The 16,219-nt window shown below is 43.8% G+C and overlaps 1 protein-coding gene across 6 annotated transcripts in view; it reads left to right on the top strand.

The window, feature by feature from the left end:
• ITPR1 (inositol 1,4,5-trisphosphate receptor type 1) overlaps positions 1 to 16,219 on the top strand; it is a 318,989-nt gene that overhangs the window by 13,060 nt on the left and 289,710 nt on the right. For all 6 annotated transcript variants that reach the window (XM_014868346.3, XM_014868351.3, XM_014868350.3 and 3 more), the window contains exons 3-4: positions 8,924 to 9,031; positions 13,139 to 13,209. In XM_014868346.3, coding sequence (XP_014723832.2) covers positions 8,940 to 9,031; positions 13,139 to 13,209 — 163 coding nt within the window. In that variant the 5' untranslated portion in view covers positions 8,924 to 8,939. The remainder of the gene's footprint in view (positions 1 to 8,923; positions 9,032 to 13,138; positions 13,210 to 16,219) is intronic.

The following is a 16,219-nucleotide window of genomic DNA, read 5'->3' as shown; positions in this document are numbered from 1 at the left end:
TCCTATTCTATCCAGTTTTTGATATTTATGCAATGTGAATCCAAAGCACACAGCCAGCCAGTGCCAAAGCAAATCTTAAACCAAAGAAAACTGATAGCAGCACTTTTCAAATGTTTGGGTCTCAGGAGCTCTTCACATGCTTGAAAATTATTGAGGACCCCCAAAGAACTTCTGTTGATATGAGTTATAGCAGTCTGTATTTATCATATTAGAAATTAACACCAAGAAAACATAAAAAAAAACCATTTAGACATTAACACAGTATCATATTTTTTGTGAACAATAACTATATTTTCCAAAACAAAAAAAATGCAGTGAGAAGAGTGACATTGTTTTACATTTTTGCAAATTACTTTAAGATCTGACTTAGTAGAAGATAGCTGGAGTCACATATCATGTATCTGCTTCTGCCTTCAGTCACTTGTGACATGGAGATCCAAGAAGTCATGGGCAGCTCGTCCCTCAGAAATGCTAACAAGGCCTGGGGGGACCTACAGCCACCACCTACACAAAAATGCACCACTTCACTTTTAGCTCAAGCAGCCCCCAGTGGCCTGCAAAGCCAGGCAAACCGTGAGGACTTTTAGAGGGAAAACAAGAGTATGCACAGAAAAAGGAAGAGTTGCTGGCATTGGATTACAGCCTCTGGAAAACTCTACCTTACACGTGTGAGAGACTGAATGAAAAGGCAAATGGCACCTTGATGTTATTATGAAAAATAGTTTTGACTTTGACGATCCATTGAAAGGGTCTTAGGAGCCCCCAGGAGTCTCTGGGGCACCATTAAGAACCACTGGCTTATGGGATAGGTAGTAGTGTGGAAGGTTTGGTGGTGGCATGGAACATTGGAGAGAGGGAGAAGTTGAAGTCTTAAGTGGCAGGATGCAATTGAATGCCCCTAAGTCTGGGTATTGTTTCAGATCTTTCTGTTCAGAAATACATGCATGGCGATGCATTTAAGCTGTTTTTGCAAAACAAAATTCCTTTCCAGCTGAAGCTCTTCCTGAATTGCAAAGCAACACGGAGAACTTGGAAGCTAGGGTACTTGTCTTATGTTCATCTTTTTCAGATGAGCAAGATTATACCATGCAGTCCAGAAGTTCTGCAGTGGGAAGGGTCATTAAAAAATGATAAGGCGTGGGTTCCTCTCCCCGTCTGGACATAGTAGCTTCAAATGCAACTTCCTTCGTACTATTACTCTGCAACCTACTTGGTTCTTCCTGTAGCTTTTGGCCTCAGATGAAGTTGTGTCCTGTCGTAGAAATTAGCTTGTCTTGAAGCTTTTTTGCTATCAGGCTCTGTCACAACTGGTGTTAAAGGCATCAAGATGGAAGCTGTTAAAAATAGATGAGATATGCTATGCTAGCCAATTTAACTGTTTAAGAAAGGTAAATGATTACAAATCCAGGCCTCCGGGGAATATTTTGCATGTATCTTGGGTGATGTATGTAAGATTGTCAAAGTTAAGGTAATTGAGTGGTAAAACACGTGGGGAGCTTGGACGTCAGGAAATGAATGGTGCCCCTGGGGGCAGGTGTCCTTAGTGCCTGACATCAGAGCTTGGTTGGAAGGGCCTGATTTAAGGGCAGTGTCAGTGAGGCTCCCCCACCCCATTACTGAAAATCAGGATGTTCAGCCCCAAAGTTCAAGTGGCTTCATCTTAATTAAATACAGGATGCTTTCTTCTACGTGACAGTAAAAAAATCTCTGGGTCGTGGTTTTGGGGTCCATGAATGGGTGTAAAGTAAGGCTTCTGATTTCTTCTGTCCACCCTTGAAGATTAAGTGATACCTTAGGTAACTTCTTGGTTAATGGAAGTGTTCTAATTTAGTCTCATTTCGGGAGTTGATAACTTTTAAGTTCTGAATTGTGTGTAGGCGAAAGTTGAGATTTTTTTTTTTAGAAAAATGAATATAATGCAATTAGTTAAGTGTGTGCAGGAGAAATAGATGGGAAAAATTACAATAAGTGAGTTTTCTGCCGCAAAGCTTTTAGCAAAAAATTAAAAAGAAAAATCTAAAACCAATCCTGAGCTATTTAAAATGAAATGAACACGCTTCTTTTTCAGTGAGGCTGCGCCTTAGCCTGTCTTAACACCAGAGTGGAAGAGGTTCTAAATGGTGAATTATCATTCCTTGGGAGAGGTTCCCCCTACCCCTACCCAGCAGGGGCCTGGTTTGCTGTTGGAAGAAGGGGGTGTGGAGTTCTGTCTGGCTGTCTTCGGGGTTGTGAATCTAGGGGTTGAAAAGCAACAATACCTTAGGTGACCTGTGGGAGTATCAGCCGCTGCCTAGGCTGACAGAGGATTTAAACATTCCTGGGACCTTTGTTTATGTGGATGTGTTTCTAGCAGCGCTGACCAAGTAAGAAGCGTATATCCAGTTGAAGAATCGCAAGTTATGGACAGAAGTAAGTGAAGACTTTGAAGGAAGAAAAGTGAATGTTTTCATTTCAGTCTCATTTGAAAATACAGAAAATGAGCCCTAGGGAAGGGCCGGTTATTGTGCCAAGCACTTTGTGTGGATTATTGGATTTGCCCCTCACAGTGACCCTGAGAGAGAGGAAGTGTTGCCCCTGCTCATCCCCCCCACCTTTTTCCCCCCAAAGATGAGGGAGCTGAAGTTCAGAGAAGTTATGTAAATTGCTTAAGAACACACAGTTGGTAATTGATGAAGCTGGTATTTGAACCCAGGTGGTTCTGAGTCTGTGGTTCTAGCCTTTTTGGATGTACAGAGGAGGTGGTCAGTCAGGGAGGGGTACTTCTTTCCAGGAATAGAATTTAGAAATTTTGTTTCTGGTTCCCAAATTTGAAAAGGGCTAATAGGCCCCTACTCTCTATTCCTGATCCAACAGTATAAACTTGGCATTAATTAGTTTTAGGAAAACAGTCACCTGAAAACGGTATAAGTTCTTCTAGGCAGCAGATAATGTGACACTAAAGTACATTGAACCCAAATTTGACTGCTTGCATGTCCCAGGCCCTGTACTAGGGACTGCAACGTGCCAGGGAAGAAGAATTCTGCCGTCCTCACCCTCATGGGCTCACAGTCTAGTGGTGAAGACAAGCAAATAAGCAAACAAATGAATAAGCAATTTTAGGACAGTGCTCATGGGCCCAGGTAGGGTGATTGGGGTGCTATATAGAGAAATGTGTTGGGGACATATAACCCAGAGTTGAGTCAGAGAGGACTTCCCAGAGGCAATGACGTCAAACTGGGATTGCAAAGGTGACTGGGAATTAGCCACAAGTGGTGATGTGGGAGGGGAGGAACATCAGGCTGCAGGGACAGCATGTGCAAAGGCCTGGGGGACAGAGAGGCACACGCATGTTGGGGGTTCCAGAACAAGTTCATTATGCCTTGAGTGTAGAAGGCAGGGGGGAGAGTACAGAGAGATGAGGATGGAGAGGTAGGCAGGGACCAGATTATGAAGAGCCCCAAAGAGATTTTGGAAGGTTTTAAGCAGAGGAATGAGATGGTTTGATTTATGTTTCTGAAAGATCACACTGGCTGTGTGTGTAGAATAGATTGAGGGGGAAAGATGGATTCAGAGATTAATAGGAGGGCTTTCTGGAGCTCAGTCAGAAATGATACTGGCTGAGATTTGAGTGGGGGCAGAGGAGTTAAAAAGAATTGGAGGAGGGGCTGGCCCCGTGGTGTAGTGGTTAAGTTCATGCACTGTGCTTCAGCAGCCTAGGTTTGCAAGTTTGGATCCTGGGCTCAAACATACACCATACGTCAGCCATGCTGTGGCAGCAACCCACGTATAAAGTGGAGGAAGATTGGCACAGATGTTAGCTCATGGCTAATCTTCCTCAAGCAAAAAAAAAAAAGGAAGATTGACAATAGATGTTAGCTTAGAGCTAATCTTCCTCAGCAAAAAAGCAAAAAAAGAAAAAAAATTGGAGCATTTGAGAGATATATTAAAGCTTACAATCAGGGAGATTTGATGTTCAATTAGACTTTTCATTCATGTATTTGCTAAGTATTTACTGAGCACCTACCATATGCTAGGCACTGGTGATGGAAATACAGTGGTATGCAAAACAGATCTCGGCTTTAACCAGAGCAAGGAGTGGGATTGGGATGAGTGTGTTCTAGACCTGAAGGAACAGTATGGGTAAAGGCCCTGTGGCAGGGATAAGAACAAAAGGAAGACTGGAGGTGCCACCAGGCTTTGTGGTGGTTGATGAAGTGGGTGTGGAGGAGGAGAAGCAGATTGGGCAGACAGGTGAGTTCTTTTCATACATTGAGATACTGTGGGCATCTGGGAGCTGAATCCCAGTAGCTGTTGGCCATGAGATACAGCTTTGGGGATTCTCATCATATAGAAGGCACTGGAGCCAGCAGAGTAGATGAGATGACCAGGGAGGTTTAGAAAAGGCAAAGAGCAACACCGATTCTGAGACCACTGATTGGGAGGACCAGCACCTCTGGTTTCTGTTCTCCAAGGAGATTTTTGAATTTGTGTGTTTTTATTCCCACCTTTCTTATGGATAGAATCGAAGATCCTCCTTTCTCTGCCCTGGTCAAGCCACCCTGGAAGACTCCTATTTTACAAGATGCATCAACCCGTCAGAGTGGTGGTGGTCTAATGCTAGCTTTCATTCATTGCTCGCTTACTTCCTGCCAGCTACCTTGCCGAGTGCTTTATAAACGCCATCTTACTGAACCTCATGACAGCCTGCTGGGGGAGCTGCTCTTATCCCCATTTTACAGATGGGGAAAGTGAGGTTTAGGGAAGCTATGGAACTGGCCTGCAGTCCTACAGTGACAGGGTGGCAGAGCTGGGGTTTGAACCCTGGCGTACTGGCTGTGGGGCCTCAGCTCCTGCCTGCCCTGGGGTGAGGAGTGCTCTAGAGGCTGGGCAGTGTCAGCCTGTGTCAGGGGAGGATGGTGATACTTTGCAGACAGAAGCAATGTCTTCAGGGGAAATCAGATAGAGAGTATTCGGTATTTCGAGGTCTTTTTGCATCGGAGGAGAGGTCAGTAGCAAAAGTTCTGGAAGGTGGTTGTCCCTGTGTGGGGGTAGGGGAGGGGGAAGGAGTGTTTTCTAACTGAGCTCTTTGAAGCTGGAAGAGGTCCCATTGCCAGGTGTTGAAGCAGAAGGCAAGACCATCCAGAGTAGACGTGGTGGGGGATTGCGTTATTGGACAGGAGATAGAATTAGATGCTTTACAGGGTTCCTGCCAACCGTTATTCTGATTCTGTATATTTGGAAAGGCCAGAAGGCTCTGTGGTTGGGAGCTGAGCATAATTCCATAGAGTTCAGCTTTTTCTCAACTGGTGAATTAGGGAGGATAATAATTTTCCCTAAAGCAGAATATGTTGTCATGGGTGGCACAGCAGCTCATTTCTTCCGATACCCAACTGAATGTTTGTAAAGGGGATCCTTTCCTTTACTGAGTTTAAATTTTGAAGCCCTAGAATCATCCAGAATTCCATTTCATCTCATTAAAAAATAATAAAAAAGTAGCCAGCATTGGGCAGCGAAAGTCTGCCAGTCACTGTACTGGGCACTTTTCATGCACTGTTTCATCTATTCCTCACAACAACCCCTTGAAGTAAGAATTATCCCCATTTTACAGATGAAACGAAAGCGAGAGGTTTAAGTGGGCTGGGTGGCAGTGGTGGGCTAGTAATAATAGCTTGCACACAGAGAGCAAGCTGTTATTACTGGTTCTGGAGCGGACTGTCAGAGCCTGTTCTCATATGTCAAGTGACCAACTCAGGTTGTTAGCAAGGGGCCCTGAATGTCCATATAGCATGTGATGTCCCAGGGTCATGCAGATGGCAGAAGGTTCTGGCTCTGTTTTGTTCTTAGGTGATCCCCAGCCATTGTGTGAGTGACACAGGAACTCTGGGTACAGCTGTGAGAAGTTTGCAGGCACAAATGGTCCAGGATCAGATAAAGAGGCAATCTTTCCCACTCTGCATCTGGACAACAGGAAGTCTTCCAGAAGATTGCTCCCAGGCTCATCGCTCACAGGCAGACTTTCCACCTCCTCCCCTCCAGGCCCTAGAGGCCTCTTCTGTTGACTTTCCCTGCCTTTGTTTTTCCTCCCAGGACACACTGATGATTGCACCAGGGCCTCTCCTCCTCCCACCTGCACTTCTCCTTCTCTTCACTAATGGTAGTGAGGGGAGACCGCCAGAGGTTTCTAGCCAGACCAGAAAGGCTTCTGCCTCATCCTTTGTAAGGGGACTTATTGCTTGAGACCCCTGGGGAAAAATCTGTTTCTCCTCACCCTCCCCCCACTTTTTGTTTGTTTTCTTTTTTTTTAATTAGGACCCCTGGCAGATTGCCTAGTTAAGGATTATTAACTGGTGGATGTACTGGTCTGTGTTTTCGGAGGGAAATGTAAAATATGACTAAAATTTACTCATTCAATTGTCTACTTAAGCATGTTGGTTAGGAAGAAGATACTGATATCTTTTTCTGACTTATCAAAATGTTGTGTGGCCACAGGAGAAAAATTAGGAAATAAAATTGTGCATAAAGAAGAAAATCAGTTCTCCGTAATCTTACCATCCAGAGAATAAGAACGGTTGACGTTTGAGCCCGTGTTCCAGCGATCATCATTGATGAGAAGCTCTGCTTAGGAGTCAAGTTACCTGGGTTATAACCCTGGCCTTCGTGCTCATTATATGTGACATGGGCATCTTAACCTTTGTGTACCTTGGTTTCCCCAACAATAAAATGGAAATAATGGTAGTGCCTGCCTCGTGCTGTGGTCGTGAGGATTCAGTAAGAGAACATTTGTAAAGCCCTCAGCACAATGGTGGGCATGTTGATGCTTGGTAAATGTTAGCCATTATTATTAGAAATGGTAATAAGGCAGAACCGTGCTGTAGGAACAGGGTGTCCAGACATCTGTTGCAGTTATCAACTGCAGGCAACTTTGAGTACCTCATGCTTTGTCATTCCAGAACACTGAACTGTGTCTGCTTCTGTCCATTAAGGGCCTGGAACCTTTCAGTAAGGTAACCAGTTGATGAGGAAAGTTCTGAAAACAGGTCACACTGCTATTTCCTGGCCTCGTCTCCGTTGGGGCCAAATGCTCATTAGGAAGGGCAAACTCGAAAGGAGCGAGTTAGTCACGTTGGACAAGGTGCTCTTGCCCGAGCATAAACCTGCTGCTCTCCTCTGTTCGGCAACTCCCCAGAGTCCTGGGAGGCCAGAGTGTGTAGACACAAATTTGGTCTGACTCAAAATTCAAACAAAACTTGTTTTCCAATAATCAGTCCCAGAAGTACGCTGACTTCCTGACCCTTGATAAGGCTTTTAAATAGAGCATATAAGGGAAGTATTAATCCCCCTTAATGTTTTTCATTTGTGCAGCTTTTTTGGATGTCATTTAAAACATCGGCTTGCCTTTAGGTATAAAACATCCAGTTAGGAAGAAATGGCCTGATGACAGACTTGATTCCAGAGAGCGGTACTTGGCTAATTGTCCCTCTGCACGTTATTTGTGTGTCTTTCCTCAAGGTCTAGAGATGCTGTCACTTTTGTTTGAGAGTTTGTTTCCTCGGTTGCTGTCTCTCTCTATAAATCAGTTCATGTTCAATGAAATGCTCTTTATCTCTCTTGCAACAACTGGGTTGTTTGGGGGGATAAATGAGTTTTTCCCTGCTGTTTCTCACCAGCAGTGAACTGAGGTCCTTTCACAGTTCGTTTTCAGCACCTGGCACTCCTTCTAAGCTAGGAGAAATGCTTCCTGAGGTTTTCTGCTGATCGTAGTCACATAATTCTTCTGAAAAGAAAACTTGGCACCCAAAAAGCAATTTCGAGAGAGAATACTTTTACAAGCTATTACAACTCTTGTGGTTTTACGAGGTGAACGATTTCTGGCAGGGAAAGTTGAGTAAAGAGATGGGAAAAGATGTTTAAGGGGGTCTGGGTTTGGAAGAGAGGTCTTGGAAAGATCTGGGTTACTCTGAGCCTCTGCACACCAGGTGCCTGAGGAGACGATGGGGTGTTAGCTGCAGTCCACACCAGCACACTGTCTTCCCACGTAACTGAGCTTGTTCTTTAAAAGTCAGTTTAGCTTTTTATAATTGGCTCCCACTCCTCAATATTTATGGCCCTGGGGAAAGCTGTTTCTATGAGTTGTTTCACTATTTTTGTTGATATGTGTGCCTGCGTGTGTAATGATTTCTGGGCAGTGTAGAGATTTCTTGGAACTAAAGAGCATTTTCTAGGACTGCCCCTAACTAGCTGTGTGTATTCCTGACTAGGGTTCTTAACTGACCTGAGCTACCTATTCTTGCCTGCGTCAGGAAGGGTTTAAGCAGGAGCTAAGATCCTTTCTCCCTCTGCAAGTGTTTCTTGGTGAAAGATGAGAAGGAAAGACATTGAAATAGCATTTGGGTAAAGTGCGTACAGTTGCTGAATTCTTGAAAGCCCACTCGAGCGTTGTGGTATTTGTTCCGAAGTTTCCTTGTATTAATTTCACTTTGTTGCTTTGGTACCTCAGCGGGCACCGCCAGACCCCAGTTTTACACCAGGTGTTTCCTTCTGACTTAACGTTCCCTGAGGCAGATTGAATATGTTAATGTTTCCTAAGTCAGACTTTCCAACTCCTTAATCACTGCAAAGTTCTTGGCCGACTTCCCTGCTGTCTTCATATTTACTATTTATTATCGAGGGTCCTCAACTTGCAGAATGGGATTCAGGCATGGTTTTGTTAGAAACACGCGATATTGTGGTTGGAATATCCTGTAATTAAATAATATATGGAAAAAAATGTTGTTGCATATGTCCTTACTTGGCTCATTTAATTGCCTGCCTGTCACACTCTTGTTTAAATTTGACTTTTAAGTAGAGTGCTTTGGAAAATTGAGCTAAGCCAACTCTCAGTGACTTTTTCCCCCTCTGAGCATTTCTTTCCTTCTAATAACTTTGCATATTTTACTTTGTCTAGGATTTTCAAGAAAGACATGTCTGACAAGATGTCTAGTTTCCTACATATTGGGGACATTTGTTCTCTGTACGCGGAGGGATCGACAAATGGATTTATTAGCACCTTGGGGTAAGAGCACCCGATTTCTTGTGTGGCGGGGTTTGTTTAAGACCTCATAGCATCAGCTTAAGAACTGTGATTTTTCTAAGATAAGAATGTTACCATTTCCTTGGCTTTTCCAGGGCCGGGTGGATTCATGAATACCAAATCCCGTGTGAGCCACGTGTCACCCCTTACACAGAAATACTGTTTTCCTGTCAGTTCTAGAAGAGTGAAATCTCATTAGTTAGGAATCTGTTATTTCAGAATTTATTATAGTTTCCTCTTCCTTCATGTATAAGGGGGAAACTGCTAAGTATATGGGATGAAATTTTAAGATTAATATTTACAGATCCCAAAGAACTTCTTTTTTGCTTCGTAAAAACTCATATTGTCAAATGGTGACTTGTTCGTCACATAAGCAAAGACCAGAACTTCTCAGATGCCTTTCTTCTTTGAAGCAGAACCTTTCCTACTTTAAATTGCTGTATGTATTTGACAGTTACAAATTGCACAAAGTTCTGTAAATCAGAGTTTTGCTCTTTTGTGCTTTCTTCCATTTTTATCCAACTTTTAAGGGTATAAATATATTCCATAATGTACTCATTTGATTATCTTCTCCTTTCTCCTCCTACTCCTATTGTCTAGAAGAGGAAATGAGACATGAAATAGCCCGAAGGCAGACAGAAGCAGAAGGGAGAATCAAGATGGTTAATTCCAGAATAGTCAGGAATGGTCTATATTGTCTTTGTGTAGAAAAGAGTAGTTAGACCCTGGGGTGGCATTGTTGCATTTGGCAAGAGCTAGTTTTAAATGGGGGGAAGGAAGGCCAGCAGCTTTTCCAAGAACCTCATTCCTATAGCAGCCAGAACCTTCCTTCTAATCATAGCTATTATTTAAAGCATGGTTGTTCTCTGGTATTTGTGCAGAGTATTTCCAGGCTCTCATTCAAGTTACTCCAGCCTCAAGTTATTTCAGATATAGAATTATAGCTCAACTGGACCTCACTGCAAAAAAATTTTGTTTTAAAAAGTCAACCAATAAAAAGAAGTCACCTGCGATTGTCTGATCACCAAATCCAGTGACTGTTTCTCAGTCCTTATCTTTCTTTAACCTTTCTACGCTGAAGACCCACCTGCCACAATTTATCTCCTGTGGTTTTTGGCAAAGAGGCCTTCTGTGGCTTGTGCCTCTCTGTCCCTTTTTTCTTCTTGGCTGGCTCCTTCCTTTTCCATCCCTCATGGTTGAACATTTTATCCTCCTCTTATTTTTCAGCAATAAGAGCAACAATCATAAATAGCAGTGGTAACCACTTATGTGAGTCCTATGGGTGTTTGCAGCGCTGTGCTAATACTGTGCATACATCATCCCTTTAATCCCCAAACAGCTCTTTATGGCGAGCACTCTCATTATCAGTGTTTATGGAGGTGAAACCTGTGAGCATCAGAGAGGTGAACTTACCTGCCCAAGGCTTCACAGCTTCAAAGACTCAGGACTCCAAGACCAGTGCTCCTAACAGTGCCCTTGGCATGGCAGACTTTCCTTTCCCTGGCTTTCCTGACTACCTCTCTGGCTGAATTTGGTTGTCATCCTCGCTGTCTGCCCACAGTTCTCATCTGGATGCCCTGTTAAACCTCAACCCCACCTTATGCCCCATCTTTCTTCTGTGGCCCTGATTTCTTTTAATGGCACCACTGTCTTCATCATACTCAGGCTCGCTTCCAGTCAGTTGCTGAGCGCACTCTGTGCCAGCCCCTGAAATCTTAGTGCCTCCTTTTCTTCTAGAGCGTCCACTCTTAGAATTCCTATAAGGAACAAATTATTTGCTTTATAAGAGTTTTCCTCAAGTATTATAAACAAATTAATGATAAGGTCCCCTCCTTTTTCTACAATGTGAGGATGGCTGTTTTTTGAATTTTGAGCTCTAATACTTCAAGCGAGTATTTTATTTCCTTGGTTCCTTGCATATATTTGGAGATAACTGATTAAAAATGTATTTGGAAAATTAAGTTTGATCTTCTTTTTGCTTTTAATGTTTTTAACACACATGGAGCACCAGTTGTGGATGAGATGAGTGACTGCCGGTTTTGTGGAACTCTGTGTCTAGCTCCCCAGTCCGGTTCCATTTATGTAGATGGTGGTTACCTCCGAATGGCTTTATTGACTCACTGAACATTAGATCTCCAGTAGGACCTTGGAAAGCCCATGAGTGTGCATGTGCAGCATCAGAGATGTACTTCTGAATCACTTGCGGAACTTGTTAAAAATAAAGCTTCTTGGATCCCATCCCGGAAGATGTCTTTAGGAGGCCTAGGGATGATGGGGACCTGGAATCAATATACTTTAGAAACAAAAAGTCTGATGAACATCTCCCTCCTTGAGAATCCTTGAGACCAACTCTTTGATTTTGTGGATGAAGAAACTGAGACCAGGAGGAGTAAAGTGGTGTAGTCACTGTCATGCTGCCAGTAGTGGCAGAGTGCCATCTACAATTCCTTTTACTTCTAGCCTAAACTGAGGCCCTTTCTCCTGCCCCTTCCTCCTTGTTTGAGAACTTGATGATTAGTCAACCCAGCCTGCATTGGATTCCAAGGCATCCACCTCCTTTCACATATTATGTTAGATCTGGTGGCTTTATTGTATTTACGCTCACAGGGACTCTGGTCGGGGGTTATACATGCACATTCTGCTCTTGATTTTTGCATAAAAACTCAAGTCATTGACCACACTGTCCCTCTTGTTGATGCAGAGGGGTCTTGTGTCTTGGAGCCAAAGGAGCAAACTGCTGGTGTGCTATTCTGGATACTTTGATTCACCCACCAAATAAATGACCAAGCACCTAGCCTGGGCAGGAAAATGTACTAGCCCTGGGCATCTTCTGGACCACAAAGCAGGCAGCTCTCTGCCCTCATGGAGCTTGTAGCCTAGTACACTGTTTGTGCTTCAGCCTAGTGAGATTGGGAGGACAGAGGAGGAGATGCAGGGAGGGCCTAGAGCAGGAAAGGTTTGGGGAGCCTTTGTGGAGAAGGCGGGGGCTCTGAAGCAGGGCCTGGAAAGACAGGCAGCACCTTAGGAGGTAAAAGTGAATTTTGGAGGAAGGAGCAGCAAGAATAGAGGCCAAGTATTTAATGGTACCTTGCCTTCGGCATAAGAAGCTGTCCAGACTAATGGAAGAAACCCTGGAAACCCATAGCGTATTAGCTGGGAGCAAGTTCTGTAGTCATTTGGAAAATGAGCCAATCCTACCAATATCAGTTTTAGGAATTGAACAGGTCATTTAAACTTCTCAGAGCCTCAATTTTCCTCATCTGTTCAAAAAATATATATATATATATTTAAAAAAATTGCTTCTTCTAAAAGAATTGTACAAGTTAGATTGGTCAGTCAGGACTTTAAATGCTGGATCTTTATGTAATTTGGGGCTGGTTAATTGTAATTTTTTGCGCTTTCACCACTACTTGCTTTTGAAGCTCCAAAGTCTGTCCTTATTTCCATCCGTTTGCTCTTGCGGTTCCCTCTACGTGAACAGGTTCCCCTCTTCCTCATCCTCCCACCTTTGTTTCAACTTCCAGTAGTTCCAAGATGACCTCTCCTGCCAGCAGCTTCTCAGATGGCCTCAGGCACAGTTAGTTTCTGGCTGTATTTTCTTCCTTCTCTTCCAGCCCTTAGGTTATATTCTCCTGATCAGTTTTCTTTTGTGGCTCCTGCACTAGCTTTGAGCTCCCTAAGGGCAGGGACATGACTCATTTTCATCCTCACATCCCAGAGTCTAGCACGGTACCTGGCACAAAGTGGGCCCCTCAGCTACCGTTAGTTGAAGGCACTGACCCTTTGCAATGCCTCCCGACATCAGCGTTATTGGATGTTGTGCTCAAATCCATTATGGATGTGGTTAAGGGAAAGGAGCCACAGAAAACAGTAGCTTAATGTGCCCACTGCAGAAGCAGAACCTTGGGCTTTGGATTCGGTTTAGGTCCCTGCATAGGAAACCTGTAGTGTAAACAGGTCCCTGACAGGAGAATATGGCAGCCCAAGTTTTGCACAAGAACAGCCCTGGTATTTGATTTTTGTGTAGTGCTTAGGTTTTATTTGCTTAGACTTGGCTTGATGTCACCTTTATCTTTGTCTTCTTTGCAGCCTTGTTGATGATCGTTGTGTTGTACAGCCGGAAACCGGGGACCTTAACAATCCACCCAAGAAATTCAGAGGTAAGCTGGTGATTTTCCTGGAGTGGGTACTTTGCCTCGCTTGAAAATTTATGAAATGTGTTGCTGTGTGTGGTTTTTTTTTTTAAAGCAATTGTAAGTTTATTTACTTATGTATTTTTCTAAAGTGTGATTTCGTTTCTGAGATTATGACCTCTTGAAAATGCATAAGTAAGTTTACTGTCAAGACTGGGATGGCTTTTATTAGGGCCTTAATTTGTCTATTGAGTACATGTTGGTAAGTGCTAATTCAGCTTAAAGCCTTATGTTTGTGCAGAAACGTCTCCAAGCAAATAGGATTTATGGATCTAGTCACAGGGCACATGTTACTTCTGGAGATCTCTCTGCTCCTTTGGGGGCTCTCCTGTTCTTAGATACCTCAACTTGGAGTGAGAAATTCTTTTTTTTTTTTTTTTGAGGAAGATTAGCCCTGAACTAACTACTGCCAGTCCTTCTCTTTTTGCTGAGGAAGCCTGGCCCTGAGCTAACATCCGTGCCCATCTTCCTCCACTTTATACGTGGGATGCCTTCCACAGCATGGTGTGCCAAGTGGTGCCATGTCCGCACCTGGGATCCAAACCAGTGAACCCCGTGCTGCCGAGAAGTGGAACGTGTGAACTTAACCGCTGCGCCACCGGGCCGGCCCCCCGAGAAATTCTTGATGATTGCACTTTTTGGGTTAAATCACGCAGGCAGGACAGCCTTCCCACCAGTAGCCTACTAGTGTTGGCTTTTGTTTTAGGCCTCTTGCATTTGGTGTCTTCCTCAGAGGGTAGCTTAGTTTATTCCAAGAGGTGTTTAAAATATAGTTGGTACCTTAAGATGATAAACATTGTGTTTTTATTTTTTGTTGTGGTGGTGGTTAGTGGTTTTCAGCTGTAGCTGCGTAGTGGGAGAGATTATCTGAGAGAGATTTTAAATTAAGCAGATACTCAGGGCCCTACTCCAGACCAGTTAAATGATCTCTGCAGGTTGGAGCCCGGGCACTGGCATTTTTTAAGGCCTCCCAAGTGATTTTTATATACAGCCAGGGTTGAGAATCCGTTGGGTTATGTATTTGACTAATGGCCTCAGTCCCAAAGGGCTCAAATCTTGCCATTTGCAAATTATATCAATTGAGTTATACCTATTATCAGGTGAATTAGAAACTGTTTGACTTTTTTTGAATGAAATGGAAAGCAGACGTTCAGGTGGAGAGAAGCCATTTGGAAGCTGTTTGGTGTTGAGAAGCATCCCGTTGGCATGAGGCTGTCAGGAGAATGTTTTCACCTGGAGAAGGGGCTTTTCAAAAAAAGAATTGTTGACATGAGCGCTGTGTGACAGGAACCTGAGGTAGCTGTTGCCTCTGCTGTCTTTTCTTTGCAATCCCTCCTTCATACCTTTTTCCAAAACAGAATCCTGAATGCAGCAGAAGTGAAAGATTTGAGCTAATGATCCTAATCCAGTCACTTGTAGCATTAATTCCTTACTCTGAATAATAGATTGTGCCTCGTTTATCTTTTAACAGAGCCGAGATCAATAGACTTGGTGCCAGGCACTGTGCTAAGGGCTCTGCCTGCACTTTTAACTCATGGAGTTGTCTGTCCACCCTGTAAGGGGATCGACCGCCTCAAAGGTTGAGGTTAAGTAGCTTATCTGGGATCACACAGCTGGCAATGATGGAGCGGGAGCAATAGTTCTCAACTTTGCCTGCACAGAGAAATCAGCTGGGGGACTTTAAAAAATACTGATGTCTGAGTTTCACCCCCAGGGATTCTGAGTTAATTGGGCTTCGAGAGTTTTGAAAGCTCCCCAGGTGATTCTCTTGTGCAGGCAAGGTTAAGAACCAGTGCTGCTAAAACCTGGGCTATAAACTCCCAGCTCTGTTACTTAGGGGTGAGCTGGTCCAGGCTTGGCTTTTGCAGCTGGGACCAGGTGGAGGGCTGAGAGTCAGGAGTCATTGCTCGGGTCCAGTGTGAGCTCATATCCCATTCTACACACAGGCCTTGGGTGTTGGGAAAGGGACCTGGGAAGGATGTTAAAGCACTGTACGAAGTTAATCAGTAGCTATTTGAATACAAGGTTAGAACGTTAAAATAAATAGGACCGTAGCCAGGGGAAGTCAGAAGAGATATATATGTTTTCCTGGCACTGGGGTAAAGTACTTAGATGTATATCTGGTGGCTGATTTGAAGGGACTGTTGTGAAATGAAAGCAACACTCTGTGGAGGCCCTTTGGAATGAAGTAAACTACGTTAATGGCCTGGCCCAGCTCTATAGGTTGTTACGTGACAGTGGCTTGATTTGTTGACTGGCTTTCACCGTCAATTAAAGATAAAGGTTTGTAGGTTGTGAGGTGCTTTGTACTTGTGGGAAAATCTGGTTCAAAACAAGCTCTGCGGCAGGCTTCGAGAATGTAGGTCAGGACCGCCTCATTGCTCGTGCTGAATGGGGGGCCCTCTGTGCACAGGTGAGGAGCCCAGGCAGACTCCCTTTGCGAGCAGGGGGCCAGGAGGGGCTCTTCCACCTTAAAACCTGGGCAGAGAGGATTTAAACATTTTCCAAAGCATCCCTCCAATTCTCATGCAGCATACTTAAAAAAAATTTTTTTTCTAAAATAAAGTAAAAGATCTCTCTTCTGGAAGAAGGGAGTCCTGCCTTTCCAAATGCAAGTGTATTTTGAAGTTGAAGTCATTTTGATGTTCAGCAATTGTGCATATGGCAGTTGGGCAATTTGGCGGCTTTTCTGGTCCGTTTTCTTGCCGTGCCTTTGCACCCTGGAGTTTAACAAACACATATGGAAAAGTGAGATGCTGGCAAGCAGCCGGATGGCATGATGGAGTCTTTATCTGGGCAATCAGCAGAGCTACATTTAGTCATTTGGCTTTGCTGTTGCTTCCATTGTTTCCTTGCCAAGTTATTTCCTATATTGAGAACCATCGTAACCTGTTCCTAAGTAAATGGAAACTAAAGGCCTGTTTATGCAATACTCCTTGTGGCTTCTGACTTTGGGTTTTTAGTTTTGTGAGCCCCT

This window comes from Equus asinus, chromosome 21, assembly GCF_041296235.1.
Source record: "Equus asinus isolate D_3611 breed Donkey chromosome 21, EquAss-T2T_v2, whole genome shotgun sequence".
Classification (NCBI taxonomy): domain Eukaryota; kingdom Metazoa; phylum Chordata; class Mammalia; order Perissodactyla; family Equidae; genus Equus; species Equus asinus.
The sequence above is the reverse complement of the archived record's forward strand: the minus strand, read 5'-3'. Positions and strand labels throughout refer to the sequence as shown.